Here is a 12,647-nt window from a genome sequence, read left to right on the forward strand (position 1 = left end):
TCAGTCCCAGCAGCGAAGCAGCATTTTTATTTGTCCAGCAAGCCTTTACTGAGCGTCCGGGGCACGGGGGGGGGGGGGGGGGGGGGGCACGGTGACCAAGGACGGACATCTCCCATGAACAACCTAGGGGAGACCGCTGGCGTGACAGGCTCAGGGCTGCCGTGGGGGGAGCCCAGATGGGACAAGTGCAGGGGAAAGGTGGGGATGAGCGGGGCCGGGGGGACCCCAAGGAGAGGGTGTCCTGGGCAAAGGGATCCTGAGGAGTGGAGGTGAGAGGCAGCGTGTCTGGGGCCGTGGCGGAGCGGGACGGGCTTCATCCCCCAAGTGTCGGGAAGACAGGAGGGCTGGCATCGGAGAGGAGACCCGGGGCCTGGGGAAGGGGGGAGGGGGGCGGAGGCGGTAGACTAGAGCATGGGACAGGAAGTGGAGCTTGGGGAACCCTGGGCTTCTGGCCCGGGCACCAGGCCTCGGCGGATCGTGTCCGTGTTGTGTGTGTGCCCCCGACCGCGTTTGGCAGCTGCCCTGGGAACTCGCCAGGGGCTCCCACGGCCAAGGCGGGGTACAGTTCACTGCTGCCCGCGTGGTACAGGGCCGCCTTTCCCTGCACATGACCGTGTTCCACGTCAGGCTTGTCTACCCGTGAGGAAGCCACGAGTCTTTCCGCAGAGAAGTGTCTGTGGCTCACATACGTTTTCAGACTATTTTTTAAATTATTGCTGAGAGAAAGAATGCAAGCAGGGGGAGGGGCAGAGGAAGAGAGAGAGAGAGAGAGAGAGAGAGAGAGGGTCCGAAGCAGGCTCCGCGGTGTCAGCGCAAAGCCCGATGCAGGGCTCGAACTCACAGACTGCCAGATGGTGACCTGAGCCAAAGCTGGACGCTTAGCCGACTGAGCCCCCCAGGTGCCCCCCAGACTTTTTGGACTGTAGCTCGTAAGACCATTTCATATCAGAATGTGAACTGCCCGTGCCAGAGCGTATAGAAGTGAAACGAAACGGTTTGTTGAAATGTTTGTGGTTCTTGCTAAAGGTCTGTGTTAGATGTTGAGGTTTCTAACTTCCCGTTACAAAACGCTTGTCATGATTCACCACGTGGGTTTCTCATCCACTGATGTGTCACAACCTGCTTGAAAGCCCGCAGGGCCCCCCAGTAAGCTGGCAGGTGCCCCTCTTCCTGGCTGGCCCCGCGAGAAGCCGCAGGCCCTCAGAGGGCACCGGCGCTGGGGGAGCCTGGCCGCAGGAGGGCTCTGGGGCAGGGGCTGGGCCCAGGTCCCGGGGAGGGGACGCTGCGAGCAAAGGGGCTGATGGCGGAGGCCACGCCCGACAGCCCAGAAGGCATCGCACTTTGTAAGGGTTTTCAGGCAGCTTGACGTATCGGCGGCGATAGTGGCCTCGGTGTCGCCAAATGAAAAGCCAGGGAGCAAAGCCTGAGAGAGAGCAGGCTGAGAGCGTGCGCTACCCTTCCATCAGGCCAGGGTCCCCTAACCTCCCTTCAGGCCCAGGCTGCAGGATGTGCCCCCCCACCCTCCCGGCAGCGCCTCCCTCGAGCTCTGCAGCGCCACCTCGTGAGCGGCCTCGGGCACAGCCGCCCGGCCGTTGGCCTCGGGAACTCAGTCCCCGTGGCTGGGTGGTGACCCGGGTGTTTCACTCAGCTCCCCGGGCTGGTGGGTCCAGGGGAGCAATTCCACATAACCGAGCGGCTCCGTAAGAAAGGAGGGCGCGGGTGCTGAGTCCCGTGTGCCCAGGAGACAGCGGGTCAACGGATTAAACCAGTCTCGAGTCGGGGCCCCTGGGGCCTTCAGCCTGGGCTGACCATGGGGTATCTCTCATCTCCTGACCGGGCCGCAGAGCGGAGTGTCCTGCCCTGCCCGCTGGGCCAACAGGCCCCGGCAGCACGGTCCCACCAGAGGCTCTGTGAAAATAACCTGGTGTTGTTTGCCTCCCATAGAGGGGGCTGGAGGCCAGCTCTCAGGTGCGTGGAGTGTGCGACTCGCGGCTGCAGGAAAAGGGGCTGGTCGTGTGGCCCTGGGTCCCGGGTCTGGGCTCACATTTCCGTTCACAGACCCCTGCGGCCCCGGCCGGTGGAGCCCAATAGGAGGCACGGCTCTGTGCAGGCCTGTCCTGTTCTCCCACGTGCCCGTGTTCCAAAACAGTCTGGGAAGCTTGGCATTTGAAGGTGGCCTTCCTGACCTTTGACCTCACGCAGGGCGTCCTCTGGAGTCCGGCTGAGGAGTAGGTGTTTGGAAATTCAGTAGGGAGAAATGCCACAGGCTACACCCTCCCTTAACGTTACACCTTCTAGAATAGACTTACATCAAGGCAGCCCACATGGGTGGATGGTGGCAGGCCACCTGTGGCCGCTGGCTCTGTCCTCACGGCCTCTCCTGGGTCTGGAGGTGTGCCAGGGCCCTGTGGCTGGGAAGAGAAGCCCCTGGGCTGGATGAATCGGGGGCTGCACCCGGCCCCAGGCCCTGGGGTCACGGGCAAGTGCCAGGCACCGTCCTTGTGTGCGCATTGTGGTGGCAGCTTTGGTGACCCCAGACCTCAGGAAGGTCGCTAACTTGTCCCGGCCTACCGACGAGGAATCAGAAACCAGAAAGGGAAGGGACGTCACCTGCCCCACGACAGAGCGAGCGTGTGTCTGAGTCCGGGCCGTGGCTCAGGGCCGGCCCCGTACGTAGCCTGTGCGTGAGAAGGGCGGGCCTCCAGGTGATACAGCTGCTGGGGTCCCGTCCTGTGTCCTGCCCCGCTGACGCTCCGTGCCTGTCCTGGGTCCTTCCAGGAAACTGATCGGTATCTCCTTCGGGGACCTCAACCCGTTCCCCCTGCGCCAGATCCGGAACCGGCGCGCCTACCACCTGGAGAAGGTCCGGCTGGAGCTGACGGAGCTGGAGGCCATCCGGGAGGACTTCCTGCGTGAGCGGGATGCCAGCCCTGATAAGGGCGAGCTGGTCAGCGATGAGGAGGACACCTGAGTCCCCCGTCCCCCCCCCCCACGATGCTGCTCTTGCCTTCGCAACCGAAGCGTGCCAAAGGCTGACCGCAGAGACGTCTCTGCTCCTTTAAAAGCCCGAATGTAACGCCCGTGGTCTCTGGAGATCTGCCGGGCAGACGTCCAGGGCCACACCGCACTTTCTCCTTTCCACTCGCGGTGGGGTTTGTCCCGTTTACACCTGTCTTCCGTGCCGTGCCACGTGGCTGCGCCTGTCCCCGGCTCGCGTGGTCTGTGCGCCCCCAGGTGAACTGGCTGGATGTTTTCCAGGCCCTGTTGGCTGCACGTGTCAGCTGGGTTGGTCACTGGCTCGCGCCCTCGGGACCCCGTCCCAGGCGCCTCCCTGTCTCGCTCCTCCTGCACCCGGCGCGGCTGAGGGCCTCCGCCGAGCAGCCACACTGTGCTTCGCGCACTCCCGGGCCACAGTGTGGCTGCTCTGGGGGCACGAGGGTAGTGAAAAGGGGCCTTTCCTAGAAAAGCAAGTGCGTCCCGCGCTCAGAAGCGGCCTGTAAGAAAACCCACACACCTTCCCTGCGGGCAAGCGGCCTCGCCTCAACTCTGGAACAGCACTGGCCCTTCCGTGCACAGCGTTTCAAGCAGCGAAGGGCCTGGCTTTCCAGACAGCCCACACTCCCTCCTGGGCACCAGCTGGGCTCGCCTGCCCTCAGCCTGCCCTCTGCCTGGCGCAGATCTCTGTGAAATCCTTCTTTTTGGCTGGCTCCGAGTCACCGTCTGTGGGGGGAGCCGTCCCGCAAAGCAGGCCCTGCCCTGGGGCCTCGGTAGAGGGGACAGAGCAGGGCCGTGGTGCAGGTTCCGGGTGACAGCCGAGGTCTCCTCCGCCTGCTGGCGTGGGGGGAGGCGGCTGCCGGGGCTTGGGGCACCGCTCGGGTCCCCTCCCCAGTGCTGCCCACGGGCATCCGCCCAGGCAGCTCCGGAGACGGAGCGCTAGCTGTTTGAAGCCCCGGAGAGAGGCTTTGCCCAAGGAAGTGGACTTCTGCTTTATCACAGCGAGGACCGTCCCTGATGCAGACGTGTGACACTGTGTCCTGGCACAGTATTGCTCAAATAGGAAAGAAATGACTTCAAGTGGGATTTTTACACTACCTGGAGAAGTTGGAAACAGCCCTTAGTTGACGTGTTCGATGCAGCCTGAGTGCTGAACCGATGGAATTTGAAGCGCTTTTTTCCCAAGTAGGGATGTCCTGTCACCAGCGTTGAGCAGGGTCCAAGCCGGGTCCACGTCTCCACAGACTGAGTTTCCGTCCGTAGGTTGGTTGACTTGATTTTCGGGTATCAGACACGTTGCACCGTTGTTCGTTTCCTGGGAGTGGCTGGTGGCGTCCTCACTGCCATTCGCGGACCCCCTGCCCTGGCCCCCACGCAGCTGCCGGCCTGGGGACAGCGGTGAGGATGTGCAGCCGGATCAGACCGTAGTTTCCGGATCGATTTCCCGGAGGTGACGGTGCTGCTGGTTTTGTCCGTCTTGCCCCAGAAAGATGCATCTTAAAGACGTGGATCGGGCCCAGGTTCCCACTGTACGTGGCTGGAGTCGTGGTTTCAGGGAGCGGCTGGCCGGGCTGTGCTGCTGCCTCCAGGCGGTCGTCCGAGGCCGGAAGTTGGTGTGAAAGCCGAGGGGTCGGGGGAACGGGCCAGGGGTGCTGGCCTCTGGGTGTCCGGAGGGCAGGAGGGGAACTTGGCCTGGTCCGGACGGGACAGGATGGGGCCGTCGCTCCAGAACCACAGGGCCCGGAACGGCCCCCTCTCCTGCCCCCTCCACCGGGCGGGCAGCGTCCCCATGGGGCGGCCTCAGCACCAGCCCAGGGTCCCTGCAGGCTGGGTCTCGTGGCGACACTTCTTGCCCAAACGCGTGTACCGTGGCCAAGGGGATTCCCTCAACGTGTTGGGGGGGCACCTGCCAGCTTGCACGTGGATGTGTTTTTGTTTCATGGGTTGAACATGTTAATACTTTTGTATATTTTTTCACTACAGTTTATATTTTTATAGACTTTGTATCGAGGTTTTTCTAGATGACGTACATCTATTTTATATAACGAGTCTTGTGTACGGCTCCCTGTATTTGTGTATAAACCTGAGCACAACGTGGCTCCCCACTCCTGGGCCCCGGGCATCCCGCCTCTGGCTCATGCTGGGGCTGCTTCCCCGGGTAGCACCTCCTTGGTCACTTGCGGCTATGCGGACAGCTGTCCAGCACCCGCTGGGGCTGGACCGAGACTGGATTCTCCTCCATTGTATCCATATAGGAAATATTCTAGGCAGATAGCCAGCGCGTTTTCCTTTTTGAAGCTAAACGTGTGTATTGCACAAATCCCCACCCTTGGCTTTGTGCCGCGTGGTCTTCCCCAGGTGCCCAGGGCGGCGGTCAGCCTGGGGCGGGAGGGGGTGTGCCGGCAGGGGGGCTGCTGGCAGGTGACTTTCCTTCATGTCTCTGCAGCTTCTGTGTTCGTCTTCCAGTTAAGCTTTGGAACGGTCCTACTAAAAAGCCAAATAAACTACTAATTTGTATAACATTGTGGTTTGAAATGTGGCTGTAATCACTCGTGATGGGGCTCACCCCAGGGCTTAGGGGGGACAGGGGCCTCCCCGACCTGCCAGCAGGGTGTTTAGGTCCGTGCCCTTGGTTTGCTCTTTCGGGGTGTGTGGGACGAGACGCCTCGCCTCGGTCAGCGGTGCAGCCCCGGGAGCCGAGGCCAAGCTGGCAAATGGGGGGCCTCGGCCGGGAGCCGCCCTGTGTCTGGAGCAGCCCCCCGGGTCACAGCTGTGCCGTGCCCCGCCTGAGTCATGGGTTGTTTGCCTCTCGTCTGGGCTGACCGCTCGGCTGCCACCGGGGACACCATCCCCCTCAGCCCCCATCATCGGAAAAACACACCACAATGATTAAGACCAAATGTCTTTCCACGGTGTGGGGGAGGGGGCTCCAGGGAGGGTTCCCGGACAGAGCAGACGAGGGCCCGCTGAGAGTCTCCAGGTCAGACTCTGTGCGGCTGGGGGTTCCTGCGACCACAGCAGCGGGAGCGGACCCGGCACTGGGACCCCCGTGCCGTGCCCTCTGGCTCTCGCCCCTGCTCAGTGTGGGTCAGGCGCCCGGACAGAGGCCGTCACAGAGCGTGGGTCCCCAGAGCTACTGCAGACACAGGAAGGAAGCCTGCTGCCCCTCCCCCCGTGCAGGATCCTGGGACTCTCTCAAGCCCCCGTGACTCGCTTTCCTGAAGTGACCTCAGAGTGACTAGCTCTGCCAAAGCCGTCTTCCCGCTGGGGGAAGCCCAGAGCTCAGGTGGAAGGGGGCTTGGGCCAGACCCACGCGGAGCGGGCGGGGCTCTGCAGCCGGCGGCGAAGGGGTGTTACCGGAAGGGGTGCTGTGTGCGGAGAACGGGAAGCTGGGGAGCAGCTGGGCACCTCTCCCTCCGTGCCTTCCACGTGGGGACCAGTCCCCGGGACAGACGCCTGCTGGTGGCTTCGGCCTCTGATGCACAAGTGGCCACGTGGCCCTAGCTACCACGGCCCAAGGACCGCTGTGAACGGCACATGCCGTGGAACTGAATGTGGTGTCCGCCGGTGTGCACGGGGCTGGGGGCCGGGGCCTCTCTCAGCCTCGGTGTCCCCCACGTGAAGAAGGGGTCTGCACTCTCCAGGAGTAGGGCTTGTGAGCACCGTGTAAGAGGGTCAAGTTCAAGACTCATGGCCAGAGGTAAGGGTTGGAGCCTACCCAGGCCACTTCCTGGAGGAGCAGCTGGGCCCCCCCCCCGCCCCCCCCCCAGCCTCATTACTGGTTCAAGCATAGAACACTCCCCAGAGCACCTGGTGCCCACCTGCCATCTGCTGTTCACGCCTGCCTCCACGGACCTAGGTCTGTCCGGCAAGAAGGGAGCTCTGATGGGCAGGTGCTAGGTCACGGGTCAGCGTCACAGGAGCCCAGCAGCTGGGGTTGGTAGGGCAGGAACCCGCCCCCCCCCCCCAAATCTGTCTCTGAACATGGAGATGTGGGAAAGGGACAAGGGGGGACCAGGAAGGATGTGGCCGCCCATCTGCTCCTACCTGCACCCCGTGTCTCCCCCTGGTGCAGGTAACAGCCGAAGTGGCGAGGGCCAGGAACCAGACAGACAGGGCGTCCCGGACCCCATCGCGATCATCCCAGGGGACCGCCCCTGCTGGAGACCAGAGGGCCTTACTGCTCGAGGGAGGGTGGGCGAGCGACTTGAAGGGGCAGAAAGAGCGTGGCCCAGGACCCCCGCCCCACCCCCGCCTTTGCCAAGCTGTACTCCTGCCATAACACCTCCCAAGGAGGCCCCCAAGCACCTATTCTAGGGTTTCCCCGAGGAGCACATGAAGGGTGGTGAGTCAGGAGGATAGAGACCAGGGGGTCTGACCTGAAATTCTCCCAATCCAAGAGGAAGTCACACCGTGCTCGAAACCATAGTGCTCATTTATGTATAACAATAATAACGTTCTGCAGACTGTTAAAAAAATACCTTTCTTGGGGTGAGAGATCCCTAGCCCGCCGTCAGCGGGCCGGGTTAGCACCTTTGGGGTGCAGCCCGCACTGGGGCATGAGGTCCGTGCGTCTGGGACGGTCTGTTCGTGCGGCCTGGCCTGGCTGGAGTGGGTCAGCGGCGGGCGACACGCTGATGGCCACGGGAGGGGACCCCGTGGCCTGGTAGGGGGCAGGAGCGGCAGCACTGGGTGCGGACGGCAGGCAGCTGGCAGCGGCCCAGCAGGCGGAGGGTCTCACAGAAGCCGAAGGACAGGCGATCCCGCTCGCAGCCTGGAGTGGGGTGGGGTGGGGTCCTCAGGAGGAGCCACACCTGCTCCCTTCCCCTCACACCTGCACGCCTCCCTCCTCCACCTGGGCTGTCCCCAGGATCAGGGTGGCCAGGAGCCTCAGGGGCTTGGCGGCCACCCCCAAGGGCTTGAGCCCTCTGGGCCCAGAGGTGCCAGTCCCCAGTTGTTGCTGTGGCCCCATCCCACCTGCCTGCCCTCAGGTTTCCAGAAGAAAGGCCCCGAGACTCCACCCGTGACCATCTCAAAGGCTCCTGAGAAGGCAAAGAGCCTGCTGCCCCTCCCCTTCCCTGGCGTGACCTGGGCCACACAGCCTCCCGAGGAGGGACGGAGGGACAGAGGGAGGCGGCAGACCGGGGCCTGGCTGGCCCTCCCGCCCTGTGCTTATCGGAGCTATTTCGGGAAGTGGTTTGCTTCCAGCCCTCCCGGCCTCACCCCCGCTGCCACTGACATCCCCCAGCTGCCCAGCTCAGTGCCACAGACGCCCGGGTGCGGGAGGAGCAAGAAGGCAGCCACGCTGCGGGCCTGGGACATCCCCCGGGCCACACAGAGGGCACGTGGCAGCAGGCTGGCTCCTCCGCCCCGACTCCTGGCCGTGGGTCTGAGCTACGGCATCTTGGACCTGCATCCTGTTCCCACTGTGTGACCTCAAGCGAGCTTCTTCACCCCTGGGGGGGCAGTTCCCTCCTCTGCCAACAACCTCCACCTCCACAGACAGGCGGATGTGGGCCACGCTATGTCAGCTGCCTCACCACGGTGACCGCACACCCTGGAGTTTCCAGGCTTTCTGAATGTCTTCCCACACCAGCCCACAAACCGTCAAAACATCCTGGGGCTCCAGGATCTCGGTGTCCAAGTACCCCCGGCTGGCCTCCACCCTCAACTACTCACTTGGTCAGGAAACACCTAGCCCGCCTCCCCCCGTCGCCGCCTCGCAGCCCGCCCCCTGGCCCCCGGGACACCTGGCCAGCTTGGCTGTAGGCCCCAAAGGCCTCTGTTGCTACCCTCTCCCCCAGCTGGCCCTCTCCTCCAGACAGCACGGCTGCCCAAGTGCCCCTGGCACGGAGCCCAAGCGTGAAGGGCAGGAAGGAGCTGGGGCCCGGGCTGCGTGCAGCAGGGGCCGTGAGCTGCTGCTGAGCAGATGCTGGGGGTCAGGGCGGGTGGCGTCTCCGCTGGGCCTTGAGGCTGGGATTTGAGGAGGCCAGACCGCCCCTCGCAGCGGCCTGGGTGGAACTGCCCAAGGATGCAGCCGGGGTGGGGGGCACAGCCCGGAGGCCCTGAATGCCAGCCTGAGCACCGCACACTGTCCTATGTCCCGGGGGGGCGGGGGGGGGCAGGCAGCTGACGGGCACAGAAGCAGCTGGGCTCTCCTCCTGACCCCCCCGGCTGCAGTGGCGGCAGCAGCTGACGGGGACCGGGCAGCAGAGGGAGAGGGCCACCCTCCCTGAGCACCTCCTGGGCCCTCCCCCGCCTGGGACCTGGCTTCTGCTCTACCCACCCCGTCCCCGAGCACGGGGGCCCTCGGCCCCTCTCTGCACCGGGAAGTGGGGCCCGAGGCCGCACAGCTGGTGAGGAGCCCGGTCTCCCATGCTCGGCACAGCTCAGGCCGCCGGGGCTGCCGGAAGGCGGCTGTGCGCCCGCGTGTGTGCAGAGCCACCTCTGGCAGGGCCCTCCTCCGGCAGGACGCAGCTGGCCAGGAAGCAGCCAGCAGGACCCTGGAAGGGAGGAGGCTGTGTGTGGCTGCACCGCCACCCTCCTCCAGCCCGGGGCGGGGGGGGGGGGGGGGCGGGCGGGGGCTCAGCTAGAGCCGGGGCTCCACAGTCCCAGGGACGTCCCTGGTCTCACTCGGCAGGTGACCAAGACCCAGAGGAAGGAGGAGCTTGCTCCAGGCCACAAGGCAACTTGGGGGCCAGGTCGGCCGCCGCCCCTCTTCCTGTGCCAGAGGGAGCCGCCCGCGGGGTGCGGTGGGCCGGACCCCCTTGCCTCCGACCCTGGCCCGGCCCCGGCTCCTGCCTGGTACCCGCGGCCTCACCGTTCTCAGCCAGCCAGTGCCGTGGGGGCGGCAGCTGGACGGAGGGTCCCGTCTCCCTCGTGCCCCGTCCCACCCCCCCCCCCCGGCCCCGCCCCACCCCTGCCACCGCAAGGAAGCACTCACGTGGAGCCTCGCCGAGCTCACAGTCTTGGGTGCCGCACGGCCGGGAGCTCTCGGGCCAGGCCTCGTGGCCACACTGGTCACTGTCCTCCTCGGGCAGCCCAGTCTGGGTGTTGACACACCTGACCAGGCGTCTCTGCACACCGCCACCACAGGGGGCCGAGCACTGTGGGGGGAGGAGGGGGCAGGGGTGAGGGGCCGAGCACTGTGGGGGGGCAGAGGTGAGGGGGTGAGCACTGTGGTTGGGACAGAGGTGAGGGGCTGAGCACTGTGGGGGCGGGGGGGGCAGAGGTGAGGGGCTGAGCACTGTGGGGGCGGGGGGGGCAGAGGTGAGGGGCTGAGCACTGTGGGGGTGGGGGGGCAGAGGTGAGGGGCTGAGCACTGTGGGGGCGGGGGGGGGCAGAGGTGAGGAGCTGAGCACTGGGTGGGAGAGAGGTGAGGGGCCGAGCACTGTGGGGGCGGGGGGGGGCAGAGGTGAGGGGCCGAGCACTGTGGGGGCGGGGGGGGCAGAGGTGAGGGGCCGAGCACTGTGGGGGCGGGGGGGGCAGAGGTGAGGGGCCGAGCACTGTGGGGGCGGGGGGGGCAGAGGTGAGGGGCCGAGCACTGTGGGGGCGGGGGGGGCAGAGGTGAGGGGCCGAGCACTGTGGGGGCGGGGGGGGCAGAGGTGAGGGGCCGAGCACTGTGGGGGCGGGGGGGGGCAGAGGTGAGGGGCCGAGCACTGTGGGGGCGGGGGGGGGCAGAGGTGAGGGGCCGAGCACTGTGGGGGCGGGGGGGGGCAGAGGTGAGGGGCCGAGCACTGTGGGGGCGGGGGGGGGCAGAGGTGAGGAGCCGAGCACTGTGGGGGCGGGGGGGGCAGAGGTGAGGGGCCGAGCACTGTGGGGGCGGGGGGGGCAGAGGTGAGGGGCCGAGCACTGTGGGGGCGGGGGGGGCAGAGGTGAGGGGCCGAGCACTGTGGGGGCGGGGGGGGCAGAGGTGAGGGGCCGAGCACTGTGGGGGCGGGGGGGGGCAGAGGTGAGGGGCCGAGCACTGTGGGGGCGGGGGGGGCAGAGGTGAGGGGCCGAGCACTGTGGGGGGGGGGCAGAGGTGAGGGGCTGAGCACTGCGGGGGGGGCCAGAGGTGAGGGGGGAGGAGGGGCATCGCCTAGAGCCAGTCCCTGCACCTGACAGCCCCTCCCCATTGCCCCTCAGAGCCCACCTGGCATTCACCTGCAGGAGGTACACCTGCGTGGAGGCCCAGGAGGCCAGGGACAGGGACAGGGACAGGGCCCGGAGGACCCACCATGGCCCCGGGCAGTGCGGTGGGGGAGGGGGGGAGGCAGAAAGTTTCTCAAGGGGAGCCCTCCGTCCGGAGTCGGGCTTTATTCTGGTTTGTTAGGGTCTGAGGTTGTAAAAAACCCTACAAACAGGTTTCATCTCTGCCACTCGGTGCCAGGCCCTGGGCTGAGGGCCTCATCGTGTTAACCCTCACACCCCGCTGTCGAAGACGAAGAAACAGCGGCCGAGCAAGGCAGAGCCACGGGCCCAGAGTCACTGGGTGGCCGGAGGTTCTGCAACCCCCGAGCTGCCCCCCGCCGGCCCCTCCTCCACCCCAGCTGCCGCCTAGGCCTCTGCTCGGGTCCCTGAAGGCTCACAGCTCCCGTTCCCGCCCCCTGCGTTGGGTGCTCCCCTCGGGCCTCACCCCCAGAGTCCTCCGCGCCAGAGAACCCGCCCGGTCCTCTTCCTCTCTCCCCAGCAGCAGGGCGGGGACCTTGTGTGGCCACCGCCCGCATCTGCGGTGACCAGAAGGAGCGCCTGGGGCGGAGGACCGAGCGGTGGCTGCCGGGCACCTGTCCCGCCCCTCCTCCGCGTGCGGCTCACCTGGCCCCAGGGCCCCACCACCCACTTGGTACAGGGCTGGGTGTTGCAGGACCGCGTGCTGTTGGGTCTCAGGGCCTCCTCGCAGAGGCCCGGCTCCGGACAGGTCACCAGACGCCGCTGCTCGCCACCGCCACAAGCCTCTGAGCACTAGGAGGGCGCGACGGCAGGGAACGGGCTGAGGGCGCTTCTAGGGGCCGAGGCCACCCCCACCCCTGCCCCGCCCCGGCCCCCAGGCCTCACCTCTCTCCAGGAAGAGACGTACCAGCTGAGGCAGGGCTGGGCGCCGCAGGGACGGCGGGCCGGTGGCATGGCCGGCCCCGGCTGGCAGTGGAAGGGCCGCAGAGGCCGCAGGTCCTGCGTGTCCACGCACTGCACGTCCCGCGTCGAGGACCCTCCGCCACAGCTGCGGGAGCACTGCGGGCCGAGCAGCACGGGTGAGCGTACCCCACGCACATGCGCACGCGGCCCGCGGAACCCCATCCTCCGCCCGGCCCTGGGCAGGTGGACAGAGTGCAAGGTAGAGTGGGTGACGATGAGGTCCCGAGGGTGGCGGCAGGTATGGGGGGGGGGGGGGGGTGGTTGCTGGGGCAGGTCACAGGGAACCGAGAAGGGACCAGGCAGGGGACCGGATGAGCACAGGGCGGCAGCCGGGAGCCTCCCACCCCAGGCCCGCGTACCTTACTCCAGTTGCCCGCATGCCAGGCAGCACACGGCCTCAGGTGGCAGTGGCGGGCGGGCTGGGGCCGGCCCTCGGGGGCACAGTCGTCCTCCCGGCCCGAACTGCAGCGCACGGGCCTCCACACGGCACCCAGGCCGCAGGTGGTGGAGCACTGGGGACCAGGGCATGGGCCGTGAGG

At 66.5% G+C, this 12,647-nt stretch overlaps 2 protein-coding genes and 1 long non-coding RNA gene across 7 annotated transcripts in view; 1 reads left to right on the forward strand and 2 right to left on the reverse strand.

Moving 5' to 3' along the window:
- TBC1D2B (TBC1 domain family member 2B) overlaps positions 1-5,516 on the forward strand; it is a 67,227-nt gene extending 61,711 nt beyond the window's left edge. For 2 of the 3 annotated variants that reach the window (XM_043554593.1, XM_043554594.1), the window contains exon 13: positions 2,779-5,516. In XM_043554593.1, the coding sequence (XP_043410528.1) occupies positions 2,779-2,971 (193 nt within the window). In that variant the 3' untranslated portion in view covers positions 2,972-5,516. The remainder of the gene's footprint in view (positions 1-2,778) is intronic. The other variant, XM_043554595.1, reaches the window with a different exon arrangement.
- Positions 12-7,187, reverse strand: LOC122468167. The gene is made up of 2 exons (XR_006293142.1): positions 6,816-7,187; positions 12-716 (listed from the first exon to the last, which is right to left on the reverse strand). It is a non-coding gene; the product is annotated as an uncharacterized LOC122468167 (long non-coding RNA).
- A 224-nt stretch (positions 7,188-7,411) lies between these two features.
- The window catches only part of ADAMTS7 (ADAM metallopeptidase with thrombospondin type 1 motif 7), a 41,210-nt gene continuing 35,974 nt past the window's right edge, over positions 7,412-12,647 (reverse strand). For 2 of the 3 annotated variants that reach the window (XM_043554591.1, XM_043554590.1), the window contains exons 20-24: positions 12,468-12,620; positions 12,031-12,204; positions 11,791-11,937; positions 9,938-10,100; positions 7,412-7,768 (exon numbers count right to left, since the gene is read on the reverse strand). In XM_043554591.1, the coding sequence (XP_043410526.1) occupies positions 7,611-7,768; positions 9,938-10,100; positions 11,791-11,937; positions 12,031-12,204; positions 12,468-12,620 (795 nt within the window). In that variant the 3' untranslated portion in view covers positions 7,412-7,610. Of the gene's footprint in view, positions 7,769-9,937; positions 10,101-11,790; positions 11,938-12,030; positions 12,205-12,467; positions 12,621-12,647 lie in introns of those variants that run through there. The other variant, XM_043554592.1, reaches the window with a different exon arrangement.

This window comes from Prionailurus bengalensis, chromosome B3 (genome assembly GCF_016509475.1).
Source record: "Prionailurus bengalensis isolate Pbe53 chromosome B3, Fcat_Pben_1.1_paternal_pri, whole genome shotgun sequence".
In the NCBI taxonomy this organism is placed as follows: Eukaryota; Metazoa; Chordata; class Mammalia; order Carnivora; family Felidae; genus Prionailurus; species Prionailurus bengalensis.